Genomic DNA, 21720 nt, shown 5'->3' on the forward strand with positions numbered 1-21720 from the left:
CCTCCTGGGTTCAAGCGATTCTCTTGCCTCAGCTTCCCAAGAAGCCGGGACTACAGGCGCGTGCCACCATGCCTGGCTAATTTTTGTATTTTTAGTAGAGATGGGGTTTCACCATGTTGGCCAGAATAATCTCGATCTCTTGACCTCGTGATATACCCGCCTCAGCTTCCCAAAGTACTGGGATTCCAGACGTGAGCCACCGGGCCCAGCATTCTTTTTGTTTTGTTTTTTTGTTTTTTTGAGATGGCGTTTCACTCTTGTTGCCCAGGCTGGTGTGCAATGGTGCAATCTCAGCTTACTACAATCTCCACCTCCGGGGTTCAAGCCATTCTCCTGCCTCAGCCTCCCGAGTAGCTGAGAGAGATTACAGGCATGTACCACCACACCCAGCTAATTTTTGTATTTTTAGTGGAGATGGGGTTTCTCCATGTTGGTCAGGCTGGTCTCAAACTCCTGAACTCAGGTGATCCACCTGTCTTGGCCTCCCAAAGTGCTGCCAATATGCCCAGCCAGGAGTTGAGTCTTTAACCACAATAAACCACCTTGCCAGGATGAGGCTCTGGATGGTACTTCCTCAGGACAGTCTCACCATGCATCTGCCAACAGCATTCCCTGGCCCGTGCTCCACACGGAAAGCTGCCACTCCCTTGCTCAAGACTGGAAACAGAAGGCATCTTTGGCCCAAGTTACATTTGACCTCTGGCCTAGTTTGGAGACCAAGACAGTTATGTACAGTGAATGTGGCGTAAGGCACGAATGGGAGTTGCTGAATTCTTTCATCACCACCTAGATGACCTACAGATGGATCTTCTCTTCAATCAGTCATATATTGAACACCTACTCCATGAAGAACTTTATGTTCTTCCCATGAACATACACATACACACCCACCCACACAGAAGTGGTCCAGCCAGGAAACACACCTAGAGAATATAATCCCTGAGTTCTTCCTCAATAACTACACTAGGGTGAGATTTGCTGGTTACAAAGCCCCATCCACATGTAAGAAATTCTTATTAGAAAAGGTTGAAAAGATCAGAAACACATGTAAAATCTAAACTATAAACTTTAAGGTCTAAAAGACTGAAGCAGTGTCCCAGGAGATCGCTAAAGCCCTCTTCATGGATTCCTATGTTTCCATTGTTTGTGCTCCACTGTGGGCCTCAAGAAAATGAAAGCTGAGAGCAGGCATTGATGTCCCCTTAGAAAACAATCCTAAAAGGCAGTATGCTATAGATAAGTCTCTTTCCCAGCCAAAGCAAAGCACAAACTCTCCAGATCATTGCTAAAGCAGAGTCTATACCTGTCACAGGGCAGGAGCTGCTATGAGTCCAGAGTTGGGTGTTCCTCCTGCTTTGAGACTTACTGCCCTTGGTAGAGAGGAGAGATGTGTTCTGGATCAGCAGGAGAGGGGAGGCAGGATTCCCCTGTCCTTCTGTCAGCCCTATCTATCCCCAGAGGGCAGCTACAGGATGACCCCCAGAGGGCAACCTGTGAGCCAGGCCAGGAGCTGAGAAGAACCAGCAGCTTCTGGAAGAATCGTTCCCCTCTTGTCCTCTCCATCCACCAACCAAATAGCCATTTCTAAGTTACTGCCATCTTAGGAATACACACTCCTGGTCTCGATGAGAATGTTTAGCTCCACTGGAAGCCCCGGCACACTGCCCTGCCATTTGAGCCAACATAATTTACAATTCCCAGAAATGCCAGAGAAGCAGTGTATGCACGTCTTCTGCCAAGCCTGGCTGGTTTTACAGATTTTCATTTAGCAGGTGTCTGTTGCTAAATCAGTAGCAGCTGCTAATTGCTTTTCCTCTCTTGAACCCTCAGACAGAATGAAACATCTGGTGTTCTCTCACTTCAGGTTAAAATCAGATACCTTATCACGTCTCCTTTGGGTTCCATTTTCATTAAAAAAAAAGCTTTCAGCTGATGCCTGGAACTGGCAGCAGAGAGCAAGGCCATTCCTGAACGAGGGGAATGTTTCTAAGGACAACACAATGGAGTGAGCCTGCCTCATGCCCCCAGACTTTGTGAACAGATGCAGAGTCGCTCAAGGTGGGGCTTTAGGCCCATGAACCCAGGGAACCCGAGACTTCATCTCCTGAGCCAGGATTCTGCGGCCCCCAGCCCTTTGATTGCAGTGCCTCTTCTTGCCTTGAATAGTTTCTAGTATTTGTAACCCCTTCCTGAGCCAGTTCTCCTCTCTCCTCCAGGGGAATTGAGGAGAAATAAACTACATATAGAGGAGGAAAGTTACCAGGACACCGTCACCTCCAGCTTCACTTCCAAATTTATACCAGTGCTCTCTTTTGAGGTACTTTGGAAGTTTCGTTTTGTCATTGTTTTTTCCTCCCTCCAATAATCATTTTGCTGGGCTTCAAATCTGCTTCTTGATTGTAAGTCAAAACCATTCTCAAAAGCACCTTAATAGCAACTCAAATATTTCCTATTATTATTAATAAATAATCTTAGCTAACCTTTACTGAGCACTTACTACTTTCTATCAGGCATTGCGGTAAGCACTTTATATGCATTACCTTATTAAAGAGTCAGGAATTGTTACAATTGTCCTCATTGTACAATGTAAAACAGGCTCTGAGATGGGCTATTGATGTTGTAGAAGGAAGACTGGAACAATGATTTGGCTAGATTAAAAGCCTGTGCTCTGCTGACTAGGTATGTTCAATGATATTAAGGAATTATTGTTAATTATTGTAGGTATGATCATGGTATCATAATATTTATATATATATATATTTTTTCTGTGTCATTACATTTTAGAAATACATAATGAAATATTTACAGTTAAAATTACGTGATATTTTCTTGCAAATAATCCAGGGATAGGTTTTGTGTTGGGGGTGGAGTGGATTTGTGGTGAAGTGAGTTTTTTTTTTTTTTTTTTTTTTTTTTTGAGACAGAGTCTTGCTCTGTTGCCCAGGCTGGAGAACAGTGGCCCAATCTCAGCTTACTGCAACCTTCATCTCCCAGGTTCAAGCGATTCTCATGCCTCAGCCTCCTGAGTAGCTGGGACTACTGGTGCATGCCACCAAGCCCAGCTAATTTTTGTATTTTGAGTAGAGACAGGGTTTCACCATGTTGGCCAGGATGGTCTTGATCTCTTGACCTCATAGTCCGCCCACCTCCGCCTCCCAAAGTGCTGGGATTACAGGTGTGAGCCACCGCGCCTGACCTAGTGAGGTGTATTATTAAAAAAAAAAAAAAAAAAGATGGGCTATAAGGTGACAATCATTGAAACTGGGTGACAGATGCATTAGAGAGCATTTTTCCTACTTTTGTATATATTTTCAATTTTCTGCAATTCAAAATTATATACATACACTCCTGTTCTTACCCACGGTATCATAGGACCTCCTAAGCTTACGAAGTTTCTCCACTCCAAACGTCTTTCCTGCGTTAGCTCCTCTGGCCTGCTCCTACCACCAAAGCTTCCTCAACTGGCACCCAGGCAGTACTGGGACCCAGAAGTGATCACTATTCCCTTTGATTTTCTAAAGAAACCCTCAGTTTGTCCTAAAGTCTCAGTTTACTCTACTCAAGGTCCTAGGTGTATGGGACATAAGGGGAAGTTGGTGGGCCACCTGTTGAGGTAAGAGATGGGCCTCAAGAGGAGCTCTGCCTACCCTCTCATTCTTCCTTCCTTCCTTCCTTCCTTCCTTCCTTCCTTCCATTTCTTATTACAGGATCTCACTCTGTCACCCACACTAGAGTGTAGTGGTATGATCATGGCTCATGGTAACCTTGAACTCTTAGGCTCAACTGATCCTCCTCCCTCAGCCTCCCAAGTAGCTGAGACTACAGGCATATACCACCATGCCTGGCTAATTTACAAAAAAAAAAATGTTTTGGTAGAGACCAGTCTCACTATGTTGGCCAGTCTGGTCTCAAACTCCTGGGCTCGAGTGACCCTCCCACATCAGCCTTCTGACTAGGAGGGACTACGGGCACATGCCACCATGCTTGGCTAATTATTTTATTTTTTGTATGTACAGGGTCTCACTTTGTTGCCCAGGCTGGTCTGAAGACTTTGGCCCAAGTGATCCTTCCTCCTGAGCCTCCCAACTGTTGCAGTTACAGGCATGAGCCACCAGGCCCAGCCAGTGATGGAAGTAATATTTCGGTAATATTTCTGTTTTACAGATGAGAAAACTGAGCAAAGTTCAGTTGCTTAAATAACCCCGAGGTCTCTTGCTCAGAGTGTCCATTAAACAAAGGCATCTCATTCAGTACTTATGCAACAGAGGAGGTGGAAAGAGCACTGATATGGGAGTCAGAAGACCTGAGTGCTGGTCCAAGATCTGCCACTCACTGGCTATGCGGCCTTTGGCTAGTCAATCCCCACTTCTGGGCCTTATCATCTGAATACCATATTGCTCAGTTTGCTTTTTCTCAACGTTGCTTTCCAGCCCTTTTCAACTTGCACACACACACACACACAAACACACACACACACACACACACACACACACACACAAATTCCCCAGAAGATCCTGTTACAATGCATACTCATTTTAAAGCTTTCTACAAAGCTACAGCAATCAAGGTAGTTTGGTGCTGCCATATGGACAGACATATAGGTAAATAAGATAGAACTGAGGGTCTAGAAATAAACCTTCACATTTATTTTTCATTGAATTTTAACAAGGATATCAAGATATTTCAATGGGGATAGACAGAAGAGTGTTTTCAACAAATGGTGCTGGAACAACTGGATATCCACATGAAAAAAATGAGTTTGGATCCTTTCCTCACACTACACACTAAGATCAACTCACAATAGATCATAGACCTAAATGTAAGAGCCAACATTAGGAAACTCTTAGAAAAAAAACAGTCATAAATCTTCATGATCTTGGACTAGGCAAAGTTTCTTATATACGATACCAAAAGCACAAGCAGCCAAATCAAAAATAGAGAAATTAGACTTTATGAAAATTAAAACACTTTGTGCCTCAAAGGATACAATCAAGCAAATGCAATGACAACCCACAGAATGAAAGAAAATATTTCAAATTATATATCAGATAAGGGTCTAACATCCAGAAAGAACATTTATAACTGAACAATGAAAACAACCCAATTAAAATATGAGAAAGGATCTGAAAAGTTATTTCTCCAAAAAGACATACAAATAGCTAATAAGTACATGAGAAAGTATTCAACATCATTAGTTATCGGAGAAAAACCATTCAAAAATCCAAAATCTGAAATGTTCCTGAATACGAAAAGGATGCTCATTCAAGCACTTCGAATGTTCAGAATAGGAATGCTCAACTGATAAGTATAAAGTGCAACAGTCCAAAATCTGAAACACTTCCAGTTCTAAGCATTTTGGATAACAGATACTCAACCTCTCCCACATCATACCCTCTAGAATGGCTATAATAAAAAATACATAATAACAAGTGGTGGTGAAGATGTTGAGAACTTGGAATGCTCATACATTGCTGGTGGACATAAAAAATGGTATAGCCACTTTGGAAAACAGTCCTGCAGTTACTCTAAAGGTTAAATGCAGAGTTATCATTTGACCCAGCAATTCTACTTCTAGGTACATATTCCAAAGTGGGCATTCAAACAGACAGCTTTATACAAATGTTCATAGCAGCAGAGTCACAATAGCCAAAAGGTAGAACCAATCCAAATGTCCAATAACTGATGAATGGCTAAACAAAACATGATACATAATACAAAGGAATAATATTCAGCCATATAAAGGAAGTACTGATACATGTAACATAGATGAACCCTGAAAACATTCTGCTGAGAGAAAGAAGCCAGTCACAAAATGCCATATTGTATGGTTACATTTACATGAAATGTCCAGAATAGGCAAACCCATAGAGACAGAAAGTAGATTATTGTTTTCCTGGGTCTGGAACTAGGAGAGTAGGAATGGGGATGATGCTAATGTTTATACAGTTTCTTTTTGGGGTGATGAAAGTGTTCTAAAATTAGACTGTGGTGCTCGTTGAACAACTCTGTGAATATAGTAAAAACCACTGAATTGTATATTTTAAAAGGATAAACTTATCATTTGTAAATTATATCTCAATTAAACCCCCCTTTCAAAAAATTGTGACTGAATTCAAACAGAGAATGAGGCAAGTGCTCATTTGTGTAGTGCTCTTAACTTTCCAAAGCCTTTTGTTATCTTTTCATTATTATCTTTTGTTATCTAAGTTATCTTTTCTTTATAACTGATCTGAAAGGTAGAGAGGGTAGATATTACATATCCCATTTGAAAAATGAGGAAACTGATGGTTAATATAGTGAAATTAAATCCTTCAAAGCCCCAAGTCTCAGCTAGTGGCAGGGCAGAACCAGACACAAGGTGTATAGCAGAGCTTCCCTGGTTGCACACATGGAAGTTGCCTGGAGTGCTTTTAAAAACTGGGCATGTGCAGGAAGATAAATACTACATGTTCTCATTTATATGTGGGAGCTAACAAAGTTAATGTCATAGAAGGAGATGGAGAATGGTGGTTATTAGAGGCTGGGGAGGGTAGGGATAGGGAGGTTGATTAACGAATACAAAATTATAGCTAGATTGAAGGAATAAGTTCTAATGTCCTGTAGCCATGTAGGGTGACTAGAGTTAACAATAATGTATTGTATATTTTGCAATAGCTAGAAGAGAGGATTTGAATGTTCCCAGCACAAGAAATGATAAATGCTTGAGATGACAGATATGCTAACAAGACTGATTTGATTTTCGCACACTGTCTGTATCTAAATATCACAATGTACCTCCAAAATATGTGCAATTATTAAGTGCCAAAAATAAAATAATGTATAATTTTTAATTGAATATGTTTTGAAAGTGGCTCTGGGGATACTAATTGTGCAGCCAGCATTGAGAACCACTGATCCGCAGACTAAATAGTGAAAGCACTCACTAGATAAGTCTTGTATTGCATAAAGAAACACTGCTTGAGGCCGGGCGCGGTGGCTCACGCCTGTAATCCCAGCACTTTGGGAGGCCGAGACGGGTGGATCACGAGGTCAAGAGATCGAGACCATCCTGGTCAACATGGTGAAACCCCGTCTCTACTAAAAAATACAAAAAACTAGCTGGGCGTGGTGGCGCGTGCCTGTAGTCCCAGCTACTCAGGAGGCTGAGGCAGGAGAATTGCCTGAACCCAGGAGGCGGAGGTTGCGGTGAGCCGAGATCGCGCCATTGCACTCCAGCCTGGGTAACAAGAGCGAAACTCCGTCTCAAAAAAAAAAAAAAAAAAAGAAAGAGACACTGCTTGAAGTAGTGGCTCAAGGTGGAGAGAGGGAGAAGACATTGGGGAGGAGTGCCAGAGGCTGTTCTTTCTAATGTGATTTTAGGAAGACAGGGCCAAGGGAAACTAGTAATCGCTGGAGGCAAACGGGCTGCTGCCTGGCACTCACTGCTGCCACTCCCTAAATGGGCTGAAAGGCTTGGGCCTACTGACAAACCTAAAAGGCCTAGACATTTTATTTGAAAACCCAAACAGGAGTGGGCCCAATTCACCTGTCAGGAGGGAGAAAAGCAGATTGGCAAGTTCCCTAATCAAACAGGCTGTCACTGAAACAAATGTGAAAAACAAAGGCAGTGTTGGTCAATGTGGATAGGAAAGCCTGCCAGGGAATTTTAATCTCACTCAGCAAGGCTAATACAGAAACAAAGCCCCCTTCACATTACCATCACTAAAACACGCAGGGAGCTGGGGTCAAAGCTCTAAAGACTAACATCAACAAGGGCATGTACCTCCTCAGTGTTTAGGATAATATTAGTAATAGTAGTAAAAACAACAGCATCTGACACCTATTGGTCACTCCCTATGTGTCAGGCACTGGGCTAAGTGCTTATTACCTATCATCTCCGTTCAACGAAACATCATTTTACAGAGAAGAAAAACAGGTCAACAAGGTTGGTACCTTGCCCAAAGTCACACAGCTACAGGCAGAAGAGCTAGCCATAAAACCATAGACCGGCTGGTTCCAGGATTGGTACTTTTGACACTACACTATAAACTCTTAACATCTATGCAGAGACAAAAATATTTCCAGAATATGTAGCAAACAATATTAACAGTTGTTATGCTCAACGATTTGTTTTATTCTATTTTTTTTCCCTCTCTTTCCCTCCCTTCCTTCTTTTCTTTTTTAAGAAATAGGGTCTTGCTACGTTGCCCAGGCTGGTGTCAAACCCCTGTGCTCAAGTGATCCTCCTGTCTCACCCTCCCAAAGTGCTGGGATTACAGGTGGGAGCCACTGTACCCAGCCTCTATTTTTTTTCTATTTTAAACATATATTACTTTTGTAAACAAATCATACATAAATGTATAAAGACAAAAGGCACAAAAGCCTCCTCCTTTTTGTTGTTTTTCAATGTCCAGAAAAATAATCACCTTTGCGTTGGTGATGATTTTTAAAAAATTTAAACTCTTCTAAATCTTACACATTTTCAGCAGTAAATATGTCTCTTGTTGTAATCAAGAAAATACCATTATTTTAGGTGGTTGAACAAAAATAATTCTCCTGGAAAAAATATTATCTATCACCCTTCTGTCTTCCCACCCAAGATCCCAGGATATATGTGAGAGGGATCTGCAGAATTTCCCTAAGCAACATAGAAGTTCAGGTTGGCTGATTAATTCATTTATTCTATCTGTAGATATCTACCATGTGCTAAGTACAAGGCTATGCAGGGGGCAGCCATAAAACAAGAGATACTTGTCCTCAGCTCCAATGGGGCTTTCTACAAGTCAATTCACAATGAATCAAATGTTACCATTTTGGAACTCTGAAGAATTTACTATTCATCTCCATCCATGCTCTACAATTTACCACTTGGTTCTTTAGACTCTGACTCCATTATGCATGTTACCTCACAATGTGAGGTAGTATTTTGGCAAAGGTTGGAAAGGACACCAGCCACATGTGTGTGTGCTGAAATGATGTGTACTTGAGCATATGGAATTTGGTATACAGCCATAATCCACTTGCACATGCACTCTGTGGAAACTATGGTCTTCAGAACCCTGGAAGAATGCAAATGGCAAAGCCAAAAAGAGTCCTGGATTTGAAGTAAACAAACAGGAATTCTAGCTCTGTATTTCAGCTTACCATTATCTAACGATGGACCCTGGAACAAATTTCTCTGTGTCTATTTTTTGTGTAACATGAGGTGTCTGAAGTAGTTCAGTGGTTCCTAATATTTTTATCCTATTAAACTGCTCACTTAAAAAAAAAAAAAAACCAGACACTGTCCTTACCCACAGAGAATAGGCTGAATATATGAATATATAGTCCAACCAAACTATGGATGAAATGAGTTATGTTCATACCTGAAGCAGCTATGAGAAAAGAATGAGTTACGATTACTGATTATCTAGTGTTTAAGTTAAAAAAGAAATACACTGGGCCAGGCATGGCGGCTTATGCCTGTAATCCCAGCACTCTGGTAAGCCGAAGTAGGTGGATCATTTGAGGTCAGGAGTTCAAGACCAGCCTGGCCAAGATGGTGAGACCCCCCTCTCTACTAAAAATGCAAAAATTAGCCAGACGTGGTGGCACACACCTGTAATCCCAGGTACTTGGGAGGCTGAGGCAGGACAATCTCTTGAACCTGAGAGGCAGAGGTTGCAGTGACTCAAGATCACGCCACTGCATTCCAGCCTGGGTGACAGAGTGAGACTCTGTCTTAAAAAAAAACAAAATAAGAAAGAAAAGAAAGAGAAATACAATGCAATAGTATTTATAGTAGAATTCCAAGTATATAAGAAGCTGGAACCCCAAAAAAACAACAATCCTAGAAATATGAAAATCTTTACCTGCGTATATAAGCAAAGGATAAGTGTAAAAAGATACTCTAACTTTTAACACAATTTACCCTTGAGGCAATCGGACTGAAAGCTGGTAAAATGATTAGCCTTTTCTTTAAATTCCTCTGAGTAACTTTTCACCAACCATGTATATTTTCCTAGAACTTATCTGAAATAATTCATTATATTTCATATACCTCATTAAAATATTTTTCCTTTTATTGATACATAATATTTTACCGATTTATGGGGTACACATGAGTATATTTTGCATGCATAGAATGTGCAATGATCAAGTCAGGGCATTTGGGGTATCCATCCTCTTGAGTATTTATCATTTCTATGTGTTAGAAACATTTCAAGTCCTCTCTTCTAGCTACTTTGAAATATACAATATATTATTGTTACCATAGCCATGAGCATCTACTATTTTTGTAACAGAAAAATCCTAAAAGTAAAATTGAGCCCCCAAATTGCTAGTAGATACTGCATAAAATTTACCACAAGGCATTGATATGGCTGAATACTTAAAAATCAATCTAAATAATTAGGAAAGAAGATGACCAAACCTTCCTTTGGTATCATGATCTTTCATATCAAAAAGACCAAAGTTTTCATGCTAGTTCTGTGACTTCCTGTGTGCCCCTGTACAAGTTACCTAAATTTGCTAAGGCTTAGTCTGTAAAATGAATATGCTAATACACCCTTCACAGGATTTTGGTGAGGATCAAAGACTAATAATGGCTAATGGTGCTGTGCCACGTGCTTTACACATATTAACTAATTTAATCCTCACAACAGCTTTATGAAATAGGCACTGTTATCACCCCCATTTTATAGATGAGAAAACTGAGGCCCACAGAGCATAAGTAACTTGCCCAAGGTTGTTCTCCTTGTGTTTTCTCTGTCTCCCACCCCACCCCCCTTCACACACACATACACACACACACACACACACACACACACACACACACACACACACGAGAGTGGCTCAGCCAGAACATGAACCTAGAGATGCTGATCCCTGAGCCCAACCTCTTAACAACTACACTAGGGTGAGATACATGTAAAAGAGGTATTCTGATTGCAAAGTCCCATCCATATGTAAGAAATTCTTATTAGTACAGGCTGAAAAGGGGAAAGGTGCACAAAATCTAAATAGTAAGAGACATGACAGAAAGTATCTTCTTGCGATTTGCAGATAAGTGATAATGTCTCTATGTACAACTGGAAGCCGTGAGTCCCCACTGCTCTTCAGAAACGCAATACTTAGTTGACTATTTTCTGCCTCCATGTCCACGTGTTCCCTTAGCTTGAATAGCCTCCTTCCTCTGCGATTTGCAGGCACATGCTAACCATCCTTCACGTCTCGGCTCAGGCTTTATTTCCTTGTGAAGCCTTTCCAGATCTCTTACTCCAGGAGGCTGTATATTAAGGTACAATGTGCACTGGTTTAGCTTTAGCACTTACAAACGATGTAATTCTAAGTCACTTAATTTTATTTGTACCTCAGTTTCCTCACATGTAAAATGGAGTTCTTATAATTGAATGATTATATGTAAATTACCTAAAAATAGTATGGGTTCAATGAATGCTAATGTTAGTCTTTTTCCCATTTATTTAAACACAAAGCAACTGCAATTTAGCAGTCAAGCCTGAATGCCTTGTAATTTTCATTTTTTTATTTGTGACAGGGTCTTGCTCTGTCACCCACACTGGAGTGCAGTGGTGTGACCATAGCTCACCACACCCTCGACCTCCTAGGCTCAAGCCATCTTCCCTCCTTAGCCTCTCAAGTAGCTCGGATTTTAAACATGTGCCACCAAGCCCAGCTAATTTTTTTATTTTTCGTAGAGACAGGGTCGTTCTATGTTGTTCAGGCTGTCTCAAACTCCTGGGCTCAAGCAATCCTCCTGTCTCAACCTCCTAAAATGTTGAGATTGCAGGTATGAGCCACCATGCCCAACTGTGGTTTTTCCTTTTTCATGTTTTCAACTTTAATATTGCCATAACTTTTCAGGCATTTATACCTTACCTTTCTAACTAAACTGCAAGTTCTTTGTACACTGGTTGTTTTTGTATCTTCTGCAGCCCATAGCACATTACTTAACACAGAAAAGTGCTCAATAAAAATCTGCAGATTGACTGGTGTGATCTAGGCTGGATTCATCGATGATTTAAGTTCCTCAAAGCTTAGTCTTAAAATAAAGCTAATAAGTCGACATATTCTAGGATAGTCCCTAGAATTTACTTTGGATCACAAATCCCAAACTCATCTCAATACCCCTGATATCCTCAGACACAATGCATTCATCTGATCAGAAACACACTGGCATTTGCACAAGGTTAAGGCACAATTTTGCCTCAGTTAATTCTTTAGGAAGTTAATACCTCTTTTGAAACCAAGCTTTGTACATTTTAAGAACCCTCAGGATAGTAAAGGGACATTCTGTCCTCAGTTCAGGTTCAAAATCCAAACTATAACTTTTTTAAATAGCCCAGTTTGCCAGTCACAGAAATAACTTTTCTAGGTCAATTAGCACATTTCAATGTGCCAATTAGCAAAGAGCAAGATTTTCAAGCCTATTTGCATTGGTGATAACAAAGTTTTTCCAGCACCACACATGGGTACAAGGTGTGTCAGCGGAAAAGCTGCATCCCAAGAACACTGATTATAATGTTTGCGAATGGGGGACAGACACCTCAGTAATGACAGAATCATTACTGTCTTCAACTCAGTCTGAAAGTCAGGAATATTTAAAAGAACCATCCCATTCAACAGAGAAAAAAGAACTAAGCAAAAGGAGAGTGGTAGTAAAGCGGGGGAAAGGAACTAACATAATAGATCAACATGGATATACAATAATGGGCAAGTTTGATAATAAGACAATAATGTACTAGAGGCTTTGAGCCTTGAAGAAAAAAAGAGCTTGATGGAAAGAATAATTATCATGCTTCTTCTAGTAGAAGACAGATGAGTACAAACACAAATGCAGGCCAGGCTAGAGTTTTTGGTCTAGGAAGAGGGCTGATACAGTATCTTAACTTTCTTTTCTGTATCCAGTCTCCCTCACTAAGAACATTCTGCATTCAGAAGAAACTCCCATGGATGTTAGAGGGTCAAAAGCAGAGCACTGAGGTTGCAGCATGGGCCCAATGTCTCTTTTCAGGGCCAGATCACTAGCACTGCACATGAGAACTGTAACTGAAAACCTAATCTGTAACCAGGTTCCATGGACACCCTACTTAGCTTCCACCTCTTGGCTTTAATTTCCTGAAAGTGGTTTATCCTGGATTGGATGATATTCTTTGCAAAGTCACAGGTATAGATAAGGAACTCAGCATCATTCTCAGGACAAATGACCAGTAACACAGAACTCACAGACTAGACAGCACATCTATTCCTCAAGCTATGAACTATCGATAGACTAGGCAGGAAGAGATTAACATGGGATCCATGAATGGGCTTACAGTGGGGAGAGGGGCTAGGAGAGAAAGTGGTAGTCTGTGCCCCTCCTGAAATTGTCTGCAAAATTGTGCGTTTCTGCATTTATCTAGGAAGAGGCTCTATCACCAGCACACAAACTCTCCCTGAATTTCATTCATGGAATAGGAAAGTAACTCTGAAGTCTCAGTCAAGAGATGTGGGTTCTGGGGGCACCTACCTTGACTACTTAACCTAGTCATTTATCCTCCTAAATTCACCCTCTGGAAGGTAAGATTAGCTCAGACAAGCTTTGAGCTCCCTGCTAATCTAATAATCAACAGTTTCATGATGTACTTCCCCTCCTTCCCTCCAAAAATCAATCACTGGAAATCACCCTTTAATATGATTCATCTGAATCAAGAAAGACTTTTTCCAGAATCCTCGGTGTAAAGAGCACTTACTTTCAATATGGGCCACTGGAATACACAGTCCTTCTTTTAGGGTTCAGCTTTGAAGATGGAGAACCCAGAGAAACTGAAGCCTAGGCATTCTCTAGCTGATCTGCAAATCCTGGTGTAAGTCATAAGTCAGAGCAGAGCACATGGAAATTCACTGATGACCCCAAATCCTTTGGCTGACTCTGGCAACTACTTCCAACATCCTCTCACTCTTTCCTTGTGTATGTGAGTATATGTATGTCTATGGTACGGGTACACCCAGTACTCAGTTCATTTTCTTTTTCTTGCTTACTCAGTACTACAAATGAGCAAAAAATTAAAGTAATTAAAAAGATAAAGGGCCAAGAAAGAAGGGCAAAAGAGAAGTCAAAAGCTGGCTTCCTGCCTAATTGAATCATCAGGTTTAAGAAAGAGTTGCCAATCTTCATGTGTCTCATGTTAAGTCAATCTGTGCTCAACTAAGGGGCTACAAGGCAAAAAGCCCTAAAGGCAAGAGTAGTCCAAGAGGGGTCCCGACCATCTAAAAGAACCAGACCTAAACCAACTGCAGACATAGACAAATGGAGACATCACCAGCTTTTCTAAGCATCAATTTAGAAAAAGAACACAAAGACTGACCAGATTGGCTGGAATCACTAGTTAAGGGACAGCCCAACAAAGAAGTTTCAATGTCAGGGAAAGTTACTTGACCATTTTTGAGAAGCTAGTTGACTAGAGCCTCACATTTATTTGGAAAATATTAGCTGTTAATGTAACAGATATACCAGCACATCTGCTATGAGATGGGGGGAAAGGAAGGAGGGAGGGAAGAAGTAGGGAGGGAAGGAGCGAGGAAAAGAGGGAGCGAGGGAGGAAGGAAAACAGGGTGGGGAGAAGAAACAGTAGTTTCTATACAGGGCAGTATAGGTGCTATGAGCCGAACTGTTTCCCCAAAAATTCATATATTGCAGCCCTAACTCTTACTTAGTACTTCAGAATGTGACTACAGTATTTGCAGACAGGGTCTTCAAAGAGGTAATTAAGTTCAAAGGAGGCCATTAGAGTGGGCTCTATGCAATTAGATGGGTGTCCTTACGGAGGTAATTTGGCTAAACAAGAGACTCTAGGGATGTGTGTGTAGAGAAAGGACCATGTGAAGAGGCAGCATGAGGGTGGCCATCTGCAAGCCAAGGAGAGAGGCCTCAGAAGAAACTGACCTTGCTGGCACTTTGATGCTGGGAATAATAACAGTACCTTGCCTCATAAGTTTATTGTAAGGACTAAATAAAGCCATGTAAAGCACTAAGTGGCACATAATAAGCACTCAAAAATCAGTAGCTGATAGTGCTGCTACTCTTATTTTTTATTTTTTTAGAATGGGGTCTTACTCTGTTGCCCAGGCAACATGCAGTGCATGATTATAAATCATTGCAGCCTTGAACTCCTAGGTTCAAGTGATTCTCCCACCTCAGGAGGGAGGGTAGAAATGTCAAGCAGCCTAGACTACAGGCTTGCACCACCATGCTCAGTTAATTTTTAATTTTTTTTTTTTTTTTTTAAAAGATGAGGTCTCACTGTGTTGCTCAAGTTGATCTAGAACTCTTGGCCTTAAGTGATCCTCCCACCTCAGCCTCCTAAGTAGCTAGGACCACAGGTGTGAGCCAGTACACCCAGCAACTGCTGCTGTTATTGATAAAGGGGCTAAGGATACCTCAGCAGACCTAGGGAGATATGTGTAACCTTTTGTGTAACAATATTGCCTGAATGAAAACTTTACCACCAGCTTTCTAACTGACTTCAGGTATGTAACAGAGCATTTCGGGGCCTTCATTCTCAAGCTTCTACAATGAGAATCAAAATGTCTGTTTATGCTCAATGGCTTTGCAAGAAGGCTATTTGGTTTTCACTGGGGGAAAAGTCCCACCAGAAGGAGAGCTGAAGGTGGTCTGTCTAGAGTAACTATATCCACCTCAGCAGGTGCTGTTTGGCCAGCATTGTGGGCTAGAAACACTTCAATTCAGGATCCCTTACTCTATTAGCCTAGGGGGAGATTTTCTGATGTACCTTTCTTTTCTGGGATCTGATAGAGCTGCTGAAATTTGAGAAAGCAGCTCTCTATCTGCCTGAGCTCTGAATCTCCTGAGAAAACAGGTACAAGGGGGAGGAGAGATGATAAGATAGCATTGGATCTACTTTTCTGTCCTAACAAGGTTACCTCCACAGGCAGGAAGTAACTTCTGCTCCAACCCTGTTCCACATTCCCAAGGCAGGAAGGACCTAAGCTGTGATGTGGGAAATTCACCGTTGTTAACTGTACATTTTTCAATTTAGCTTATTTTTACCATTCTTTGGAATTATTCCCTCTAGCTCTGAGACCAAGGCAGGAGTTCTGATTCTACAGTTTACCAGGTGAAGTCAGACAAGTCACAGACTGTGAGAGACGTAGAAGGCGGGACAACAGTGCCTGTGTCAGTGGCCTGTGCCTGCTGATCCCAGCTTACAGAGGAATGCTGAACCAAATGCACCCTGACCATTAAAACAGAGGCTGTGTCCCCTGCCCTCCCCAACAAAGACAGTCCCCTCCACCAAGAGCTCAAATGGTTTATCTATAAAATGCTTTGGGGTCCTTGGCAGAAAAGGTCTTGTCCATATAAGCTACCTTGGGAGTCCTATTAAAATGCAAATTCTGGTCCAGGTGGTCTGCAGGTGGCCCCTGAAATTCTGCATGTCTAACAAGCAACACCCATGTGATGCTGATCCTAGGACCATACTTTGTGTTACACACTTGGAGTAACTGTGAGTTATAAGCACCTGGGGCAGTGATTCTCCAAGAGTGATCTAAGGACCCCTGCATCGCAATCACTTCGGGACTTGTTACAAACATTCAGTCCCTGCCATTTACTTGCAGACTCTCTCAAACAGACCTGAGGATGGGGCCTGACAACCCTCATGTTTAACAAGCCCTTCAGTTGATTGATGTGGATATTACATTTCAGAATTACTGCATGAAATCAAAGGTTCTCAACTCCCATTCCATGCTAGAGTCACCTGGGGAACTTTTTTAAACACAATGCTCAGGCTTCATCACAGATCACGAACTCATCCTCTCCAAGCGTCGGGCAAGGCATCAGTGTTTGTCTTTAATTTTATTTTTAATAGAAAATAAGTGTGTGTACTTATAAGGTACGCATAGTGTGATGTTTTGATATATGTTTGCATTGTGAAATGATTAAATCAAGCTAATTAGGTGAGCCTGGAACATATTAGGTTCAAAATCGCTGCTTTAGATGAAAGTTTTCTCTATTAATTTCTACCGATATATAACATGCATCTTGAAGATTGTAAATATCACAAAGGTATACATGAATATTTGTGGAGAGGAGATGACAGGAATATCTGTGGAGAGGGAGCAAAGCACAGCTGTGGTTTTAGGATCAAGAGGCTTAGGCTCCAATCCTAACTGCCACTTGGAATTATACTCCCTGAATGTCAGTTTCTGCCTCTGCAAAACAAGAGGCCATACATGCCTTTTTAGGCAGTTTCTACACGGCCTTAAAGAGCAGGCTTGAAATATTCCTGTTGGGGAGCCCAAAGTTAGATGTGGCCCCAAAACACCAGGTTTAAAAGCACAGCAAAGCCCTGTCCCTGGAATTGGGATGCCTCATTGACATGTTCTTCCCAGTTAAAGGGAATGTTTTGCATTTTTCTAGAATTGATGAAAATATTAATCACCCCTTTCCTTTGTCCCTTTCTAGAAAAAAAAAAAAAAAAAAAAAAGGGGCCATAATTCTTGTCCTGTCTACCTCAAACATTATTATGTGAAAAACCTTGTACACTGTAAAATGCTATCCAAAAGTAAGGATTATCATTTAAAGATTTAAACCATGATCTTAATGTTTAAGGCAAATTTAAGTCATGAAAACAGAAAGCAGTAGTAATAATTTTACAAGTGATTTCTTTTTCTGAGCTTCCAAATGTGACCTGCTAATCCCTCCACAGTCCCACATTTGGGAGTCTGAGGACACAGCTCTGCCAGCCTAGTTTTGTAGCCCTCCTGCTTCTCTCTGGGCTCGTTTATCACCCAGGCCCCTGTGACCATGGGATTCTCTCTGCTAGCCACTAGGGGTTGTTTGGCACAGACTGGCCCATGGGTCTGGGTGAACAAGAAAGGAATCTAATTCTTGCTCTAGGAAGTTCTTACCACCATGCCCAGCTAATTTTTGTATTTTTAGTATAGACAGGGCTTCACCATGTTGGCCAGGGTGGTCTCGAACTCCTGACCTCAAGTGATCTGCCCACCTAGGCCTCCCAAAGGGCTGGGATTACAGGAGTGAGCCACTGAACCTGGCCTGGTCTGTCCTGGTTGTGATATAAATCCTTATTGTGACCCTAAAGTTCTATAAAATACTCCTACCCCCATCAAGCTCCACTGCATCCAAACAGGACTGTATCAGACCTCAACATTAGCTATCTATGCGCATGTGTGTGTGCGTGCGTGCGTGTGTGTGTGTGTTTAAGATGGAGTTTTACTCTTGTTGCCCAGGCTGGAGTGCAGTGACCTCGGCTCACTGCAACCTCCGCCTCCCAGGTTCAAGCAATTCTCCTGCCTCAGTCTCCCGAGTAGCTGGGATTACAGGCATGCACCGCCATGCCCGGCTAATTTTGTATTTTCAGTAGAGACAGGGTTTCTCCATGTTGGTCAGGCTGGTCTCGAACTCCTGACCTCAGGTGATCTGCCCGCCTTGGCCTCTCAAAGTGCTGGGATTACAGGCATGAGCTACCATGTCTGGCCAGCCATGTGTATATTTTTAAAATCACATGGGCATATGGGCAAGTACTGCTTAGGATGTTGCTGGTACATTCCTACAAGAGGCTACTTACCAGCCGAGTGTTTACCACAGGAAACAGCAATGCCAGAAGAGCTCCATTCAACATGTGCATCTGCAGCCTAGAGGGGGAGAAAGATAAAGTTCAGGTCATACATACTCAGACCCTCATGCAAAGGGAGAAAAAAGACATGTCGGGTTAAGCCACACCATATGGAAAAGAACTATGTATACAAGTTGCTCTCTGTGGAAAATGTTACTAGAGTTTGCACAAAATAAACTAAAAATGGCATATTCTGTATTAACTGAAATGTTCTGAAGAGCACCATCACTGGCTCAGAATCCCCTGAACACTTTCTGAACACACTTTGGTTACAACACTTTATTACATAATGCTCTGTGCTCCCTAAACATTCAGTCAGTCCCAATCAACGATTTCAACTGCTACAGCTTGGGCGGCTTTAGAAAAGGGTAACTGGGGGTGGGGGGGGAGTAAGTGTTCTGTTATTACAGTAGAAACCTATTTATTACAACATGGCTGCTTATTTACACTGTCATGTATAATCATTTCCCCAAAACAGAGACGTAGACAGAAAAAGATCGCTGCAACCCAGGAAGCCAACTGCAGTGTTTTGCAAACTGTATTTCCCCACTTTCTTAAAAATGCCTTCAGGAGCAAAAGTGGGCAGTCGTCCAGGCTTTCATTTACATATTGGGCTCTGTGACTTAAAAGCAAAACAAAACAAAAAAGAAAAAGAAAAAAGAAAGAAGAAGAAAACCACTGGTCTTCAGCACCGGTTAATGACACTGTTTCCCAATTCCAACGTCAGGCTTGTTAAAATACATACATATTAGAAACCCTTCATAAGTCAAGCACCATTAACTCAGGAACAAACTCTGCTTGTGAGGGCTCTGGGGATGGGCTTAAGTAGCTTCCTTCATTATTAAAGGCAAATGGTTCTTTACTACTAAGAAAGGAATGACCATCTGTTCCTCTTGAAGAAACGCTGATGTTATGGGTCATGGACAACAACCACTAAGGCAACATGCGTCTTAGACTTCAATGCTAGCTGGGGGTCAATGTTAATCTCTCTCTCTCTCTCTCTCTCTCTCTCTCTCTCACACACACACACACACACACACACTCTCAGTCACACACACACACACTCAGTCACACACACACACACACTCTCTCAGTCACACACACACAGTCACACACACACACACACACTCTCAGTCACACACACACAGTCACACACACACACACACACACTCTCAGTCACACACACACAGTCACACACACACACACACTCTCTCAGTCACACACACACAGTCACACACACACACACACACACTCTCAGTCACACACACACATACTCTCTCTCTCTGCCTCTCTCTCTCTCTGCCTCTCTCTCTGTCTCTCTCTCTCTCTCTCTGTCTCTCTCTCTCTCTCTCTGTCTCTGTCTCTCTCTCTCTCTCTCTCTCTCTCTCTCTCTCTCTCTCTCTCTGTCTCTCTCTCTCTCTCTCTCAGTCTCACACACACTGACACCGACACAGCATACCTCCCATGCCCTGGCTGGGAAAACAGTCCAAATGTTGAAGACTCCCTAGAACTTTAGCTCTTCTCTTGGCACTCACAGATGTGTTTGTAAGACTAAGAGATGTGGCTGGGTGCAGTGGCTCACGCCTGTAATCCCAGCACTTTGGGAGGCCGAGGCAGGTGGATCACCTGAGGTCAGGAGTTCGAGACCAACCTGGCCAATACTAAAAATATAAAAATGAGCCAGGCGTCGTGGCGGGTGCCTGTAATCCTGGCTACTCGGGAGGCTGAGGCATGAGAATCGTTTGAACTCAGGAGGTGGAGGTTGCAGTGAACCAAGATCATGCCACTGTACTCCAGCCTGGGCAACAGAGCAAGACTGTCAAAAAAAAAAAAAAAGAAAGAAAGAAAGAAAGAGAGACAGAGACAGAGAGAGAGAGAAAAGAAAAAAAGAAAAAGACTAAGAGATATTACAAGGAGATCCCACAGAATGGCATAGAAACCCCCAAGACTGCTTTTCACTTCCCCTAGTCTGTTTCTTCCTATTGTTCTTTGTGACCAAAACCTTGCAAATAGCGATGATGTGCACTTAATATATTCCAGGCATCCTGAGTCAAGAACCAGAAGAAAAATAACAATATTCCAGACAAGTATCTGATTAACTGATTTACATGAACTTTCTTGCTTAATTTTTATACCAATCTTCTGAGATAGGTACAATTACTTTTCCCATCTTGTTGATAAGGAAACAAGTTTCAGAGAAGTGAAGTGATTTGGTCAATACTACATATAAGATAGTAGAGTCAGAACTCAAAACCAGGTTTATCTGACTCCAGACCCCAAACTCTTCTCTCTTTCTTGCTGCCTTGTGTAAAACCCCTGATCCGTTCCTCCTGTCAAAGTGTGGCCTCATGTGCAGAGTCAGAATTGTATTGAATGTTCCTTTTTCCTTCCTTTGTTCAAGGGTCTCTCTGCCTCCTTCATTTCCTGCCCTGGCTTAATAAGATTTCAAAGGACGACTAAAGTGGAGAAGGCTATTTGGCCACACAAGGCTATCATACTCCTTCAGGTTAATAGAGCTTGGCCTTGTTCATAAAAGGGAAGAGGCACACCAATGCAATGTCACTGCAACCTCCCTGGGGCTGGCCAGGTTACCACGACCCGTTTTAAGTAGTGCCATTCAAGCTGGCACCCCGTGTCTGACAAACAGAGTACTAAAAATTCTGGCTCAAGCCTCAGTGTCTATAGCAGGAGCTATTAACAACCATTCCAGGCCTTCAGTGAAGTAGAATCTGGCTTAACCCTACCCCTGGACCCTCCTATGGGACAGCAGCAACATAAATACTCACTCTGGGAGAGGGGAAAAAATGACATCAGTAGTCTAGATAAAAGCTGGATTCTGGGCTGGGTGAGGTGACTCACACCTGTAATCCCAGCATCTTGGGAAGCTGAGGCAGAAGGATCACCTAAGGTCAGGAGTCCATGCCAGCCTTGCCAACATGGCAAAACCCCATCTCTAATAAAAATACAAAAACTAGCTGGGCATGATTGTGGGTGCCTGTAGTCCCAGCTACTCGGGAGGCTGAGGCAGGAGAATCACTTGAACCTGGGAGGCAGAGATTGCAGTGAGCTGAGATCATGCCACTGCACTCCAACCTGTGTGACAAAG

General features: G+C 42.2%; 1 protein-coding gene across 15 annotated transcripts in view; it reads right to left on the reverse strand.

Moving 5' to 3' along the window:
- TMEM164 (transmembrane protein 164) overlaps positions 1–21720 on the reverse strand; it is a 171861-nt gene that overhangs the window by 49221 nt on the left and 100920 nt on the right. For all 15 annotated transcript variants that reach the window (XR_012515655.1, XM_039464045.2, XM_039464046.2 and 12 more), the window contains one exon: positions 18567–18633. Coding sequence is in view for 14 of the 15 variants with exons in the window: in XM_039464045.2 (XP_039319979.1) it covers positions 18567–18633 (67 nt within the window). In the remaining variant the exon portion in view is untranslated. The remainder of the gene's footprint in view (positions 1–18566; positions 18634–21720) is intronic.

The sequence above is a fragment of the Saimiri boliviensis genome, chromosome X (genome assembly GCF_048565385.1).
Source record: "Saimiri boliviensis isolate mSaiBol1 chromosome X, mSaiBol1.pri, whole genome shotgun sequence".
In the NCBI taxonomy this organism is placed as follows: domain Eukaryota; kingdom Metazoa; phylum Chordata; class Mammalia; order Primates; family Cebidae; genus Saimiri; species Saimiri boliviensis.